An 18,214-nucleotide genomic window follows, 5' to 3' on the forward strand; every position below is an offset into this window, starting at 1 on the left:
CAAGATGTTCTCAGGGGAAAGAAAAGGTCCCCAGAACAATGTTTGAAGGTAGACAGGTGGCAGGGTCTGCCACATATAAACAGTAAAACAGTGAGCTGTCCTTTAAGGTCAGTTTGCTTATTAAGTTTATTCTGTCATGAAAATGAAGTTTTGTTTGTTCATTTAGTTTGTTTAGACATATGACATCAGTGAAGATGTTTCTCTTCTGATTAACATTTCTTGCCCAAAACTTCATAGTGCACCTTTTAAAATAAAATCAGTTGAACTCCATGGCTTTGCCCTATTGATGTGCTGTCATGACAGTTTGTTTCCCTGTAATTTAGTAGGATGGAATTAGGTAGATGATTACAGTGGGAAAAAAACTGTAATGACGGCACATCACTTAAAATGATACAAAAAAACAAAAAACTGAGAAAAGCAGGAAAGGCTCACATTGTCGAACCTTTTGCTTTAAAAATGACTAAAAGAATGATGGATTAGTTCGGCTCTAAAAGGCTGAGCACAAGAGTACTTAACAAGGGTGTCACGAGTCTCCAAATCCACAGTTCAATTTGACTTTGAATTTTAAGGTCACGACTTGATTCAGTTTTCTATTTAAGCAGCTGTTTTCAGCACTGATGGCTTTTCAAATTGTTCTTTAAAAAGATAGGCTTTTCAGTGTCATGGTAGATGTGACACACCCTCCTCTATATCTGGGGGGAATGTACCACAATAAGGCCATTTGGTCAAACTGAGGTAATGTATTTCAGATGTAATAATAATACAATATCACACAGGTTGAGTTTCCTCACTTCCAAAATCCACACATCCCGCACTGGATGGACACAAATATGAGTGGAGAAAAAAAAACAAAACTAGGAAAATCGCCAACCCTGCTTTTGATTTGATAATTACAACTGAAAGCTAATTTTTATCTTTTTTTATTCAGAAATGAAATTATGACACCCCTAGTGTTTAAGTGGCAGTATAAGTCCTGCGTGACACTCACTTCCTGTCGTAGAGGAGCAGGAGATGGGGTCACTGGTGGAGCGGACGATGCGTGCCAGTTTGCGGTACCTCCTGGCTGCTCGGAGCCCTCGTGGCCTCTCTGAGGGCGAGCAGCCACTCGGGGCTGAGGTAGAGGTGGGATGTGACGTGGAGGAGGGTGACCAAACGCTGAAGCACAGCCTTGGGCCGCGTGGCCTGCTGGGAGGGGAAGGGGAAGGAGAAGGAGCCAAAGGGCTGATGGCTGAAGTTCCACCAGAGGAGGCCACAGAGGTGGGGGAGCAAGGCTGAGGCGGCGGGGGGAGAGTGACGGGGAGAGTGAGCTTCCGGCTCATCATTCGCGCTTTGATGAGGGAGTGTGTTGATGCTTTAGGCGGCTCCTCTGGTAAATGTTTGGCTGACGCGAGCTCGTCACATATGTGCATTGAAGCCCTGAGTTCCTCACATGGATGCGTGTTGTCCGTGGAGTCCTCCTGGTCCAGATTGCTATAGTTTTCTGAGGACCAGTCCGGAGAGCGTTCCAGAGACTCCTGGGTGTGTGAGGACTCGCTGTATCCTGTATCGCTGGGCCGAGCGTCAGTGTTGGACAGGCCGCGCCGGCGTGTACAAAGCTCCAGGCTGGTGCAGCTTCCATCGATGGGGGCTGTGTGGGGCGTGCCATAGGGAGAGGAGTCAGAGCCCTGGACCTCCAGGGAGCACAAGTCCTCTGAGGAGCAAGTCTGGTCCTGATCAGCCACCTCGGACACCATCAGAGACGCACTGTCCACTGAGGCTGAAAATAGGGAAAAGAGTACCATCAGAATGATGTCAGGGCTACAGCTAGAAATGACTCTCATTACCGACTGATCTGATCCAGTTTTATCATTTTATCATTTGGTCAGAAAATAATAAAAATTGTCTATCCAATTTTATAAAATTCAAAGTGAAGTTCTTTAAATGTCACATTCTGTCAGTCTAAAACCAAAAGATTTTCAGTTTAGTACGGCATTAAATAGAAAAAAGGCAGGGAATCTCTCTACATTTCTGCCATTGTCTCATGAAAAATTACTTAAATAGTATATCAATTATCAAGTAGTTGGGGATTATTATCCTGTCGATGGACTAATCGATGGTTGCATCTCTCGCTCCAATTATCCTTACCCTGAGTGCTGAAGCCTGCAGTGGTGTTTCTCTCGCACAGACTGGATTCGGTGGCCTGTTGCTCTATGCTGGTGGTGACCTGTAAAGAGACAAGTATTAGCAGACAGGTGGAGCAGTGTTTGATTAAAGGAGCGGATAAAAGAGCCCTGCATTAAATCTGCCGCGTGCCTCTAAACCCTCAACACCACAGTTTGGTCTGTAGAGGGCTCTATAGGACCACGACATTTCTCAGCTGGAACGGCAGGTGTAGAGGTGGAGTAAACAATAATTCAACAATGAATAAGAACATTAATTTGGTCCACTAATGTGCTTTTAAAGGTACATACATGTTCACATGACATCACAGCATGCAGGGTCAGCAGCTGAGTTTCTTCAGGGTCTCTGACTGTTCTCTCAGCTGGTCCCATCGATCAGTGCCTGCTTCCATTATGTTACTTACAGATGCTAATCAATTAGTGAGAAAACCTTCAGCTGTTTGCAATCTGAAGGTCGCTGTTCAGACAGGATACAAAGACAACTATGGATTTAACATGTATAATGGAAATTATGGATTAAAAGCCTGAGGTGGTAAATGATGCTGAGAACATAATGGAAGATAAAAGCATCTGCTCGCACGTTTTAAAGATATTTTTAGCCGTGAACAATGAGATGGAGTGAAGCCTCAGCCTGAGAAAAGAGCTCCGATCAGCTCAACGTGACAGTCAAGGGAGACCGTCTCACTAAGTCTGATGATGCTGTGATTTGAGGCTTTGATTTTCCTTTTTTTTTTTTTTTTTTTTTTTTTTGCATTTTGAAGGCAACAGCTCAACATAAAGACACAAGATGAACACAGCAGGAATTCTCTTTTGACACAGGTGAAAAGTAATGCAATCCGTTTGGAGAGGAACATCAAAGAACAAGTTAATACATTCGTAGCGACATGTGATCATATGTTAAACTCAGAAAATATCTCAGCCCACGTGGAAGAGCATCACATGAAATCGATACAAGGAGAAATATTGTTGCTCGTATTCTGAATCCAAGCCTATCTATTTTGAGATTAATTTGTGTCGCACTTAATTTCACAGGTCCACAGATTTCATGGTAATCGCATGGTAAGTAACATCTTTAAAAATTATTTGACATTACCCCCCAAAGACCACAACAATCAGCTCAAAATTGATTAAGAAATAACCCCAACATTACTGAATAACAATATTATATCAGCAGGCCTGTTGTATCTGTAAATAAGTAGCAATTTCTGGCCGCTAACTATATACAAAATGGCAATTTTAGGAAATTCTTAGGACTGATGTGCTGGAATCATAGGAAGTGGTGAGAATGTAAATGGTTAAAACATGTTATTCAATTCACTGACTTTCCGAAGCCCAACAGAAACATCTCACTTTGATTTAGCCAGTCTGCTGATAGAAAGTCAGACAGAAGCTTGTTTAAAGTTAAAATCATCTGATTAGCAAGAAGAAAGCAGAAACTATTTGAAAGTTTTCTGGAAATGTATTAAAGAAATAACCAGTAATTTATCAACTGCAGCAGGAATTGAAATTAAATTAGGGCAATTTTCAATTGATTCTGATATATTTGAAATCTGCAATCCCAATAATAAACTACTTGATGAAGCAGACAGTTTGGCTCTTCTGTGTCTCAATGTTTTGGTTCCTACCAGCTTGTTAGTGGTTATTTAATTAAAGCTACTGAAGGCTGATTAAAGGAAAGATGGAAAATCACCACAACAAAAGCTGCTGGCGTGGTTGTAGACTCTTAGTATTATCGCTTTTACTGCACATAATGTAATCTCTCTCTCTCTACTCATTACTCTCTTCCTGTCTCAAGAAATCAGTGTAATGTCAACGCCCAGATGTCCATAGAAAAAAGACGTGGAAACTGTTGTTTTAAAGTCAGATCCTGCTGAATCTTCTTACCTGACTGGCAGGAGTCTGACCCACCACAGACTCATACGGAGGAGGCAGGTCGGTTGGGTACAGAGTCCCGGGGCTGTTGATGGGAACCCCATAGATGGCACTGAATGGAGAATGGGGGAAGTCCAGATGCAGGCCTCTGTCAGGGACACAATATCAGAGTTTCAGTGAAACAGTAGTTAAAAAAAAAATAACAAAAAAATCCAAACGTCTCTAGAAAAATAAAAGCGGATTCTCCTCTGATCCAGTCACAGAGGGCAGAGTGTTCAAGAAATCCATCATATCTGAGTCAGAAATACAATATATTTTCTTTTAATAACATTAGGAAAGGAGGCATGAGAAGTATCGCCTTGTCCCCGACGCTCCACTCCAGACGATATGTATGAGTAGAGTGTTATTCCACGTGCACCACCACTGTTTCATATGGTGCCAATTAAGAATGAGCAGCCATGCGTGCGGTCATATCTTTTAATTACAACCCCATTCTCCTCTAAAGTGGCGGAGCATGAAATACAGCCTGAGAGTTTCCACCAATCATCCGAGGCATGATGATGTCATGACACATCCCTGGCCCCGGGCATGGTCACCATAAATGCTTCCTCTGCCTTGTATATATATTTATGGCATAATTGACAAACAGATGTGGCTTCCTGCCAAATGGCTAAATCAGCAGCACTCGCCCTGGCAAGGAAATGGAGGGAGCGATGAAGGGAGGGGTCAGCCCATCTCCTCACAGCAGCTGAGAACGGGGATGCCACAGCTGCTTGACGAAAGGGAAAAGCTCTGAGCTGACCGTAGATGACAAAACCACATGTGATGGTCACAGTCACGCAGACACACGCCACTGCTGCTTAACATGATGGATGTGGATTTGTCTTTGGATGCAAATGTTACTTTTGGTATCAGTATATTCAACATCTGGTTGAAGGATTGAATACAAACACCCTCAACAGTCCTCATCCTTTCGGCTCCTCCACAAGTAAAAAGCCTTGTTGCTTTTCTTTGGTTGATGTGCCTCGATAAACTGGAATACAAGCTCAAGTGTGACTGCCAGCTCCCCAAACATCCCCCTTGCAGGAATATATGCAGTTCAAGGAGACGACACCGAGGCCGGTACCTGCATCCTGATCTACTGATCACCTGCTGCAACTGGCAGACTTCTATTTTTAAAAACATATTGCAGCAAACTGTGAGGTAGGTCTCCAAAGGTTTTTACATGTATTTGATAAAAATGAAATACCAGATACAATGTAGTTTTAAGAGAACATGTAGTGATTTATGTAGTCAATAAAGGATATGTTCAGCCAAAAACAGAAATTCAGTCATTATTATAATAGTTGTTCAGGAGAACGCGGCAGGACTGTTTTGCTGTGAAGCCCCAGAAAAGTTTTCTTAAGTGCAAAAAACTCACCTGGCTTTCCATCGGCATGATATAATGACTGAATTATTTCTATCAACTTATCCTTCAATGTGAAAATATACTCTACTCAACTATAAATATGCAACACAGTTGATCCAAAGTGCTTTACAGCAAAGAGGAAACAAAAATGAAACGAGAGAAGACGACAAACACAAGAAAAGGAAATTAGCTAAAGATACAATAATAACAGCAATAATAATATATCATTACAAGAGCATGAATACAAACTACAATGGCCCTGATTTCATCATTGATAATACCTTGCCGTCATTATTGTGACAGCAGCAGTAAAGCCACATAGCGCAGCCCTGAAGAGACTCCAGAGGAATTACCTTGGCTGATAACAGGCTGATTTTACAACATGGTAGACAACAGAGCTGAAACGAAATATGTTGCGCTAAACTGTAATAAGCAGCAACAGCAGAAGTTGAGGCTCTTCCTCTGAAATGTCATTCAAAAAGTCATCAAATACAGGATTTCCAAAGGCCACAACACAAGGTATTTTTTTTATCTTTATAACTTTATATTTCAACAAATAAACGAACAACACCTTCTTTTGTGTGTTCCCTGAAACTATCCACGCGTGCCAGATGATGCACTGGTAGCGGTGAGCAAAAATGTGATGCTGATGAGTTCAGTGTTTTGCCTCTCACCTCTGTCCATCCATGGAGGGGGTGCAGGTGTACTCCGGGGGGTAGTACGGTGGCGGGGGGATGGGAGGAATAAACTCATCAAAGTCCAGAGTCTGGTGGAGGATGGTTCCGTGGGGGGTCATACAGTCAGCATTTAGGGCTCGTGCTCTGTGCGGCATAAACTGAAACACAGCACAAACACAGCCATTGTCAGGCCATTAGTACACACGGTGTGTAGCTGTTTATTCATCATCATTTACCCAGGGAGACATGAGCGAGCAAATTTAGTCTGTTCAGACACCTCCAGGCTGTTGTTTCAAGATGTTACACGAATTCATACCAGTGCTGTTGGTCACCGAACAGGTTTCACTGCAGCAGGTCGAGCGCCTTGCTCAGAGGTACCTCGAACAGCAGTTCTTAAAAGGCTTTCCTCACTCAGACTTTTCTAAGTGGGACAACTTTCCAGTCCCAGCCAGCCCGCTTTTTAATCTCCAGGCTGCCACGGCTGCTATTGACTTGGCTAAATTTACTGAGCTAAATAAAAGGTTAACACCTCGTGTGGCAAATGGAAAACGAGGCCACTCTCGGAAACTCTCTGAAAATGCTGGAGATAAGACACAGTGCTTTTGTCCTTTTATTTTCCTCTGCTTGATTCCTCTCACTCTTTTTCAACTTATTTTCATGTTTTATGTTCTTTCACCCTTTATAAAATCATGTGTGTCTTTTCATGTTGTCTTTTCTATCTGTTTATCTTAACATGCCAGGCACGTTGAATTGCCTTTTTGTTTAAAAAGGTGCTATACACCTGCCCCCAATTCCAAAAATTAAGAGCATTTATATCTGCAGGACTAGACAGTAAGGTAGTCCGGGAATAATATCTGATAATCTGAAAGTAGGCCACTGAAGCAGGGACCATGGCGAATTAAGTCCTTATTCCAACGTGAGAATGATGTGTCACTTTTAATTGCTGTATAAATCAAATGGCTTCAGATTAACTTATTTTTGCTTTCTTAATCATCTCATTCTTGCAATCCTATCCAAGAGGTCAAAGCAGTATTCAGGTATGTAGTTATTGCTCTTTAAACATAAGCCATATTAACTCTTTTTGTCTGCTTCCCAGGTGAACACAACACTGGCATTAAATCTTCTTGTAAAGTAGATGAAGCAAAACATTAACTAATATCTTGTGAACATGGAACTCTATCATCATTCATTTAGAGTGACTATTCTGGACACCTAGTGGATCTAAGTCCAGTATTCACTAGTTCAGCTCTGTTTTGGTCTCCACCAACTCCTGAGGGAAAGATCAGACTCTCTAGCAGCTGACTGTGTGCTCCAGACAACAATGTCCGACAACGACATCGCCAACAACGAGAGCAGTGAGAGCGAGGCAAAACAGGCGAGTTGTGGTAACCAAAACAACAAGCTGAAAGATGCTAAAAAGCTCCCTCTCTTTCACACATATATGGATTCATTTGACCCACTGTTAATATGAAAGCACTGATCTGAACCCTTTCATTTATCCAGATTATACACAGTTGCGCCTCTTTTTTTTTTTTTTTCGAATTTCTGTAGTATTAATGTTTCCAGTTGACTCAAATATAAGAGGGTTAAGAAAAACTCATATTATCATTTGTGAGACTTTGTTGACTCATGACTCAATGGAGATGAAACTCCAGTAATATTTCTATTTTCACTCTGATTCATTTTAATTCATTTAACTTGCTACAAAAAGAATGGAGGAGGTCCCACAACTTTAAACCATTCTTAAACAAACCAGGCTTCGCATTCAGCCTAGAGCAGCGGTTTTAATATCCAGACCCGTTTCACCAAGCACACCACTCACAGCGTAGTCCATAAAATGTGTAAATGGTTCCTGCATCAAGTATTTCTGCAAAGCTATTTCCTATTTGGCATCGTGTTGGCGGTACTGCTCCATACCTTTCCAGTTGTTGATGTGTTTAGAGGCATGAAATAACTATTGTTGGTGTGAAACACAGAGGGAGCCCGGCCATGTTAATTTCCCTCATGACTGAAAGCATTTAGCTGTTGGTAATAGTCTCATTGTTCCACATAACGAGACAAAAGAGGGTCAGGCTGAGGACGGCGCACCTTTGAGGAAAAATTCCAATGAGATGCGGATCCATCCAAATATTTTTGAGAAGCGGAAGACAGAGGCAGGTCCTGTGGCAATTGACCTTCGCTGTGCGAGTTTACAAAGCAGGATGATTCAACCAAAAACACAAACATCACAGAACGGGTAAAGGTTGGCGTATCATTCAGCAGGTCTTTATCTCACCCGATGATAGTCATCTCCAGACTAAGAAATTTGGTTTGTTTGGTCACTGAAAAGCAAATAAAATCAGTTATTGTTGTTCCATCACACCCACCATCTGCAGCACATCAGTCGAGACCATCTGCATGCAGCACATGGCGGTGGCCAGGGCACACACAATGGTGGAGATGACGTTAAGGGCACAAACGCTGAACAGCAACTCCTAAAGGAGAGAGGGGGAGAGGGGGAGACTGTTAGAGGAGCGGGGGACAAAAGGAGGTAAAAATATGAGAAATGACGAGGGTGTGGGAGAAAAAAAGGTGGGGAGAGGAGAGAGGGGAGAGGACAGGTCATATTATGGACATCAGGGATGAGAGGAGAAAACAAAGAAATAAAAGAAGGTGACACAAACAGCGCTGACGTCACCAGTACGGTAACCAAGTTGAGCAGAGAGCGGCAGGACGTTACCGCAGTGAGAGAATGCTTCTACAAATGTCTCTGCTCAGAAGAGTCTGCAGTGGTAACGTTTCCAGAATGCATTTGAAAACATTAAATGATGCTGATAAAAAGAAATGTGAGGTCCGTGCAAGCCCAGCAAACAACCTCATAAACATCCATGGTTTAGCACCAGCATAACTGTATCCACATTCACACCCTGCCAATGCAGCGAAGGGAGAGAGGACGAAGTCGGTATTGAACCTGTCAGCAGAAATAAATGTGCATGCTGGTGAAATACAAGCCAAGCATCCTGAATCAGAGAAGAGACTGGTGACTGCAGCCCCATCATGCTGCTGCTTGGGTTATTCCTCTCATCTTTAAACGGCTCCATCTGTAAAACATATTGAGTCTTGTGCGATCTAACAAGCGAAGACACGGTATTAGATGAATTCATGTCCTGAAGAAGAGCACAGGAACAGTGATACCACAACAAGGGGATTCAAATGTTTTCATTCACTTGCACAGAATGGAAGTGAACGGGATGCAATATATTTTGCGTATATCGTGTTTATATATCATGTGTGGCCGTAGCCATCATCTGAATAAAAATCAGTCAAAGAACCAGAGCTTATCCAGTGAGAAAGGAGCTTCTGATGTTTGAACATGATCAAAAAATATATACTGGTCATTTTCTTCATGAAGTTCATAGGTTTCATTTGCCACAAAAAATGTATTAACACAGCTGCTGCGATTATTCAAATGAAAGCACATCTTTTCTCAAAAAGCGTGCGACTGTCAAGAGATGAGACAAAACCACAAAACTCAGGGAAGTGAAGCAAATCGGCTTCCAAATTATCTACCAACAAAACAGAAACTTGCTCGCAGGTGCTCAAAAAACAAAATGATACCAGCATTCATGGTGCTGGCTGAAAAAAAATACGCCCCCCCACCAAAATTATCTGTGAAATGTTCCTGAAAAGAAAGGAACAGGAAGAGGCTTTCAGCCGTGGAATCAAAACCTCACCGCACCTCTTTTCTGTTTTGTGGACACAGGCTCATGAATGACGCTCCCCAGTTGCCACACCAAGTGTTTTCCAGCCTGTCGCACAAATTATTCACGAGATCCATGAGGCACATGATTACCAGTGACATTACAAAACCCCACTCGCATTAGTCTGCTGATCATCTGCAGAGAAGACAGCCGTCGCTCCCTTCTCAGATCAACCAGGAAGTAGGTTGTTGTCAGACTTGTTGACTTTATACAGAAGCCTCCATGCGAAGCAAGAGCTGGCTCTTTTTTTTTTTTTGCCAACCAGATCCCATTACGCACTTCCATTCCTTTTGAAGTCTGTGATACATAAAATGGATCAAGTTGGCATCTGAGACGTTCAGCCCTGCAGCTGTTTCTCAAACATGTTTGATGTCCAGTAACTAGCTGCCAGAGATCAAGTCTGTGTGAGCTGGAAGTTAAAGAAGAGATGAGTTGGAACCAGTGAAGCTGAAGTAGAGCGGTGCCAATTATAAAATACATCTAATACATGTTTGCCTTGGAAGCGAACAGTTTTGGAACATGTTTTGTGTAGGAGGAAAGTCTGGAGGACATTTTTAAACAGAGAAGCACAGCCAGTCATTAAAAAGAAACGGTGAAAGGAGATTGTCACTACTTTTAGCTTAATGTGAATTGCAGTATAGTAAAGTCACAACATCTGGGACAAATGAAGGGAATTTCTTCTGCTGGAGAAGAGTTGTGCCACTTGACTGCCAGGTTTATATTGATAAATTCACTTCATTGCCATAGGAAAAATTGACTAGTGGAAACTTGAAACCTGTTTCAGAAACGGAAATCCAGCATGGACAAATCAATCTGCACAGACAAGTTTATTATCAGGCAATTACAACATAGCGTTGATCACAATAAAAGATTCATAATGTCCAATAAAAGCAGTTATGACTTCACTGTAATGAAATACCTCACCCAAAGTACCAGGCCTCTGCAAATCATGTTTTTATACCACAGTTAAGCCTGAAAGATAAGAGAAACAAAGCGATAAAACTCAAATTCTCTGTTGTGCTTTGAAAAATGGTCAAACACGCCAAACACCTGTTATTTGATTCCGCCTTTGCTGTTAAGATTGCTACAGTACCGTGGCACCAGCCCAGGGAAGTGACACCTGCTGCCAAGTCAAACCACAACCCCCCAGACTGTGTAACACTCTGGGCCTTTACAAAGGATTTAATTGGCCTCTCGAACCGTAAAGTTCTACAAACTACACACTAGCTGCTCCTTCCAGCCTCTCAAAACACAACAGGCTCAGAGAAGCAGAGGGCAGCACCCTTTTTTTCTCTCTCCCGAGCTACTGTTGATACTAACCCTCGGCGCAGGTCTCAGTACTCATCTCCACTCTCTTTGGCATCCCCAAGCAGCTTTTTACAGCATCTGACAGAAAAGCCAAAACTTCCCTCAGGAAGCCCTGCGGCAGTTTCGGGGTGGGTCAGTACAGACTGTTGGCAAAGCCCCTCACAGATTTTCTAACTCCCCATGACAGAAAGCAGCAGATGCTGTAGCTCTGTGATGCCGCTCCTTATAAAGCATTAAACGAAGAGTAAAGGACAAGGTTTTCTAATACATGATGGAATTTCACCTAATACCTACAGAGCTTAAATAGTCCAATCACAGAACATTATGCTTTTTTTTCTTGACCTGCCTGTCTAGCATTGTTTGTTTCTGTGAACCACGTATATGTTAAATTTGTTCATTTCATACTGACATTTCTTCATTACATGTCACATCATGTTCAGATTACATGTGTATAAACTGACTCTGAAGACAGCAGGGAGAGGAGATGGTGATGGTGAATTATGATGAAAGTGAGAGACCACTTTGCTTTTATAACATTTGACAGAATGGAAGAGATGTTGGGACATTGCCCAGCCGTAATATAGGAGACAGAAGCAGATAAGCCAATCTCGCCCTAACCAAGTGGTTTCGGTGCCTTAACCGGAGCAGACCATAAGCACAGTGCTGACACGACATATCACTGAAAATTTAACCTATATATTCTTTACTTGTGTGTCCTTGCTTCGCTGTGGACAGATGTTGTCAGACTGTGTGGTCTTACTTGCAGGAGATGGCGAGGCGGAGATGAAAAATGAGCATATTCTCAACACCGAATAAGCAGCGAGACAGCGTCTCACACAAATTCAATAAAATCAATCGGCAGAACAGCGTCTGATGTGGGACAACGGAGCACACAATGCCAAACACAATACGAAAACCGCAGGGAACGACTGACTAATAACGAGAGACTGGATGGCGCGACGAAATCAGGATCTAAACGCCAAACATCAGCCCTGTACATCCACTACATACATGTAATGAACGCTTTCCGTGAGAGCTGTCTGGCTGAGATTTGCTCACAGTCACTCATTTATCTATCCAGCTGTGCAGGTGCGTAGTGTGAGGACTTATTCCTGCGTTAAGTCTGAGATTACTGCACACAGCAGTACACAGAAACCAACCTGTGTGCGACTGTTCACAAAGTCAAACTGAGAGCTTCAAGAGAGACAAGAAGTATTTATGACGTCTTCATCTGAGCTCATTTCAGTTATGGGAATGCATCTGTCGCGCAGACGCGAGACGGTGCATTTCTGTGATTTCCCTCGTGACGACAGCGTACATAATGACATAATAAATCCAACCAGGCAAGAAGAAATGTAATAATGCCTCCAAGGAAACTGTTTAACATGCCTTGTTCACCAGATATTTAACCTCTAAAAGATACCTCGCCTCAAGCCAGTCAGGTTAGTGAGTTACACAGCAAGGTTATACAGGAAATCACAAATTATCTGAGTCCTCCCTCTCAGTGATAGTTTACACCCCCCGGCAGTGCACATTGAAATGAAGAGAGGAACGAGGTGGAAATTAAATGTGTCTGCAAAGACTGAAGGCGCACATCAGCGGCAGCCAGGAAAGAGCCGATTGCTTGCTAAACACAAAACTTTTAATCTAAAAGAAAGTGAGAATAAGAAGTCAACATGGTCCATCACCGAGTCTAGTGCCTCAGCGATGGAAACGCTATATGGCAGCTGCATCACGAGTTCATTAGGACCAGCGACAGCCTAACAGCCATCTGAAATGGCTGAGGACTCTGGAGACTCGGGCGTGACAGCTTCCTCTTAGACATAATTCAACACATCTGACCACTTTGGCTCTTAATAAAGGTTTACAGCACCAATTCCCATATCTCTTTTAATGAGCCATGATCAAAATGACAAATGTGCTTGATCTTTCCTCCTTTCATGGGCACGCTTCATCCTGCGAAGTCTTTTATTTGGTTATCAATGTTTTATAATCAATCAGGGGCATAAAATGAATGGATATGATTGTCGTTATCCAATAAAGGCACAGTAGCACAGGCTGTACATCATTCCTGCTGACACGCTGAGTCAAGATAATCTACGGAGATCATGCACTCGCAAACTACAGCCAGCCCAGGCTAGATACACACTGCATACTAAGAGGTCTGCCTCTTGGGGAAAGACAAATGCTGTTGCCATTCTGCACTTCCTGCTCAATTAATCTGAGGACTGAACACTCTCTTTTTTTTGTGTGTGTTTTCTGCGTCGTTCGACTGTTCTCACATGGGTTATGTTACACAGTGAGAGAGGAAACCGGCCGACATCAGTTTAGACGTGAGGATTTTAGCAATTTAAAGATAATTATTCTTTAATGACTACTGGCTGTTACTCAAGTTAATGGTTTTCATTCTCATTGGAGATGATAGAGGGCTAGTCTGCTCGAGTCTGTGGTCATGCCAGCGGCTCTCTGAGGCTGTAGGCACATCAGTGCTTTGGGCTAAATGCTACAAGCATGCTAACATGCTCACAACTACAAAATCTAACATCCTGATGTGAAGCAGGTATAATGTTTACTATGTTAACCATCTACATTTCACGTCTTAGCATTGTGACGACACAGGGGTTGTCCTCTGTTTTAGTGGTGTGTGTCTTTTTTTACTTGTGTCAGGTTATATCCCAGGATGCCAACAGGTGGAGGGAAGGCCAGGGTCACCAGAGGAGATGTGGCACACCTGTACTGTCTGGCTCATCTGTGTGTGAAGATGGCTCCTGACCATGTTCTCTCATCACGCCACACCCTGCTGACACCCCATTGTCTGAGACTTGCTATTTTTCTTTGTTTTGGGCTGATTTTCCAAAATCCCTCATGACTCACAATTGCAGGGGATTGAGATCACCTGTGCCCAGGAGAGACTGACTACTGGTTGAGGAGTGAAAGCAGCTTGGGACATTTCCCTCCCAGCCAATCAAGGTGTGATGACATCCTTTTTAATAAAGGCTTAAGAGAGATGGGAAATGGCACACCGGTGGCTCTCACCCTCACTGAGAACCTCAGTCCCCTTAGATTGCCAGTCAGAAACTCTGTTAAGGCCCTATTGGGTTTTTTTGGCTGCCTACATCATTTCTAGTGAGGAAACTGAGTTTATTTGGGAACTCCTTAAAATCCAAGCACCTTCAGTTAGACATTTTACTTCCCTGGGGATGGTAGGAGGCATTGTGTTTGTTACACCCAGAAGAGGCATTTGTTGTTTATTGTCCAAGTAGCGGACACTGGGTATTCCCCCCTTAGATTTTCACATTTTTTGTTTATATTTTTATGTAGGTGGGGCTGGCCTGTAAGCAATTTTACTGCCACACCATGATTAGCTCATGGTTCCCATGTTAATCTGTTTGACCGAATGAAAAGCTGTCAAGGTGACCTTTGTTACAGGACAGAGTCCAACTTCTAACAGGATGCTAACATTTGATAATTAGTACTTTAAACAAAGCACTGCTGGGGGTCAAGGGAATGACATGTTTTGCAGGTGTTTGCTCATAATTGGACAAACCTGGAATTTGACCTTATGACTAGATGAAATTCATCGAGACACCATGTCTAAACTGAAAAAATCATCTTGATTTAATTGTTTCCTGTTGGAGTATCCCAACTAGCTGCGAGTGACGCAGCGCAGCACCAAGCACTGTTTTGAGCATGCCACCCTATATCGATTTTCATTACTTTCACTTGTGCTGAGTGCACACCGTAGACAAGGAAGAGTTGATGAATGAAGTTAAAATGAGATATCTATACAAGTTCATCTCCTCTTGTAAAAGCCCTCAATAAGGTGCTGGCTGGCTGGAGATCACCAGGGAGCTGAAAGTTACTGGTAAGAAAACACACCTTCTCTACTTGCTGATGGCTATATTGTATGTCTTTTCCAGTAGAGAAAAATCAATATATGTGTTTTCATAGTTGGGAGGCTAAAGTCAGGGGATAACCAAAGTCATTACTGTTCATCCATTGGACTTTTCATATGTCTGAAAAAAATTTGATGGCAATCCATCTTATACTTATTGAGACATGTCAATATGGACCAAAGTACTGGGTCCACCGACCAACTACCGTTGCCATAGAGCCAAGGCTGCAGCTTGTTTAAGAAAAGACAGAAACTTCAGATCATTCTGTAAAATGTGTTGATATTCTGAAGTCGTCTCTCAGTTTTGGCTCTCTAATGGATTTGAAAAATTCACTAGATGAGTGAGTTTAAAACCAGCAGTGATGGTGGCATGAAACATTGCTGAATGAGTCGACCACAACAGAAACTTTTCAAACAGCGATGAAATACTAACCTAAAAAAATCAAATGGATGTCTGCTGAGTTCTTGGGAGCAGAGCATGTGGTACACCATGTCGTGCCATCTACCACTAACAGAAGTCAGAGCTCTGCAGACTGGATTTGACAAATCATTCCAATTTAGCTGCAGTCTGAACTTCTGTCCAGCTTCTATCCGCAAAATAAAAATACACGCTTCCTCCCACTCACCTTGAGACGGAGGCGTATGGTGTTGCAGTCCCTCAGTGGATTCAGTTTCAGCGTCTCTCCCAGGTTGTTGCAGCTCGAACTCTGCTGTTGGAGCTCACAGCACACACACACTCCATCGCTGTCAAACTTGAGCTGGGGGGGAGGAGGGGGGAACACACATCCACACTCATGCATGCACGCCACGTACACAAAACACACACGCACATCACGCACACACACAGACACAAAGACACACACGCACAGATCAGACCTGAGCTTGGTGCACTGATGTATTGTCCTAAATAGAAACATTTATTGTTGACATTAACTATATTCTTAAGAGACACAGTGAGGAGCTACACTCAAAGAGATGTACATGGCTGATGGTGAGTGTACAACAAAAGAAGAGAGGCTGTGAGACATGAGGAGCTTCCAAGGGAGGGATCGAGGTAGAGTATACTTCTTCTATGTGTCCCAGATTGAGAGAAAGCAGGACATGAACCCAACAAGTATGGGTTAATTACATTGGGGAGAGGATATGAGGAACGCTAACGTTTCAGTCACGACTGGGGGAGGCTCTCCGGGGAGCCTCATAAAGCAAGTTGGTGTACTCGGCTGGTCCCACGTGCGTGGGGGAGAAAAGCTGCTTCTAATGTCAAAGTGTTCGGGTTAGTGGGTTGGGTACTGGATGGATCACAAGGGACTTCTTCAGTCGTGAAAAAGATAGGAACCTCTGGCAATATAAATTCAGCTTAAATAATCAGCTTAGCATCTCATTATGAAAATGTGAAGACCGAGTGTTCTGTGTCCAACTACCTCTGATCACCAGCAGCAAGGAGGAAACGCTTAATACACTTATTTTTTGAAGTGCGCTGGCTCCTATTTTTCACTGTGTTAATACTGCTGCTGAAAATGCCAGTGTAGAGAGCACGTAACTATCACTTCAAGCCCCGGTTAAAGCAATGAGTTCCACAAAATGCACATAACTGCATTCGACTCAACTTACAAAAACAGTTGTGTAATGTTCTTTTCAGTTGGGAGGAGCTCTATTATGTCTGAGACAGCAACCTTTGTGTCAGCAGCAGTTATATATACTTTGGACTTATTTTATTTTGGGTCACTACTACAACACGTTTACATGCTTTAATGCATAAAAACACATCAGTTTTCTCATACTGTCAAGTGCTGCAGCACCTCTGTCGTGTTTTTAGCCTCTGGTTAGCTTCACGTCTACTGTTAATACAGATAAAAGTTATGCAAATATGTGACATGGTGATGTCACAACAATTACCAGAGACTACTAACGAGGTGTTTTTGGAGCAGGGTTTTCCGTGGGAGAGAGGAGCTCCCATTGGCCCAGGCTTTGGGCTTCCTGACTTTAGAGATCTTTAATAACCTAAAACACACTGAGGGGAAGAAAAAATTGAAAAAGCACAACAGGTCGTCTTTAAAATTTATAGCAGAAAGTCAGTGTCTCAAATTAATGCCATAATGTTTGAAATAAAGGGGCGTTTACAAAGAGTAAGGCAGTCTAAGAGATTGACATTTTGGTTGCATTTTGTAACTGAGGGGACTTGGGGAGAATATGAGAACTAAAGTTTACACATAAGGACACTGTGACAGGATGCCATTCATCATGAACTAAACCTCGAAAAACAATCATTACTCAAAAACTCACAAGTTGCCCTGCGGTACAATGTGAAGTTAAGAAAGGTTAAACTTTATGTACCTGTGAATGGCTCTGACATTCGCGCCAGCTGTTATAACCTTGTGAAATCAAGGCACATGTTTGTTTGTTTTACTCCACTCGACTATGAAAGATTCCCTCACAGTAAGTGTCTTTTTATGTGAGAAAAGAAAGGTGAAAGTGTTTACAGTTTTTCAATTCACATCACAGAGCGGGGCGAGATTTAATATCTTATAAATATCAGGGATGAAGGCGTTTGAAGCACTTTGTTCGAAGTTGCTTGTGGTGTTGAACTTGATTTGTACAAGCAAAGTGACAGAGAGAGTGAAGAATAAATAAAGCGCTTGATAAAGAGTTTCAAACTCAGCTGACTCTCCCACCTCAGCACAACTGGCCGATCGTTCTGTGAAGTCACTGTGAATGTCAAATTGTTCCAGAAAGTTACAGAAGTGTTTGAACACAGCCCGCAGTCAGACATCGAACAAGCACTTTCGCCCATCAAACAAGCACTTCTCCTGAAATAAACTGGCCCCTTTAATGAGTGTGTACGTGTGAAAGCTGCATCGGTCGAAGTCTCAGTCTGCTTTGATGATGGATGATTTTGACCACACTTCTATTTTTTATTTTTTTAAACCGCCTCTTTTGAGGCTCCAAACACTGCGGCGCTGGAGCTGGAGCTGGAGCACTCTTTCAAAGTTGTTTATCTGTGTTTTAGCGATCTTTGATTCTGGCAGAGATGGATGTGATAAACATGAGCCATTAGTCACTAACAGACAAACAGTTCAGTTTACTTTTTTTTATGTTGACTCAGTTCTACAGGCTGCTCGGAACAGAAGTGCTGCCTGACATGTGCCGACCCTCGT

General features: G+C 42.6%; 1 protein-coding gene across 3 annotated transcripts in view; it reads right to left on the minus strand.

Moving 5' to 3' along the window:
- fam189a1 (family with sequence similarity 189 member A1) overlaps nucleotides 1–18,214 on the minus strand; it is a 92,710-nt gene that overhangs the window by 3,688 nt on the left and 70,808 nt on the right. For 2 of the 3 annotated variants that reach the window (XM_037094496.1, XM_037094498.1), the window contains exons 4-9: nucleotides 15,686–15,850; nucleotides 8,483–8,590; nucleotides 6,114–6,274; nucleotides 4,044–4,179; nucleotides 2,125–2,203; nucleotides 989–1,756 (exon numbers count right to left, since the gene is read on the minus strand). In XM_037094496.1, coding sequence (XP_036950391.1) covers nucleotides 989–1,756; nucleotides 2,125–2,203; nucleotides 4,044–4,179; nucleotides 6,114–6,274; nucleotides 8,483–8,590; nucleotides 15,686–15,850 — 1,417 coding nt within the window. The remainder of the gene's footprint in view (nucleotides 1–988; nucleotides 1,757–2,124; nucleotides 2,204–4,043; nucleotides 4,180–6,113; nucleotides 6,275–8,482; nucleotides 8,591–15,685; nucleotides 15,851–18,214) is intronic. The other variant, XM_037094497.1, reaches the window with a different exon arrangement.

This window comes from Acanthopagrus latus, chromosome 4 (genome assembly GCF_904848185.1).
Source record: "Acanthopagrus latus isolate v.2019 chromosome 4, fAcaLat1.1, whole genome shotgun sequence".
Lineage (NCBI taxonomy): Eukaryota > Metazoa > Chordata > Actinopteri > Spariformes > Sparidae > Acanthopagrus > Acanthopagrus latus.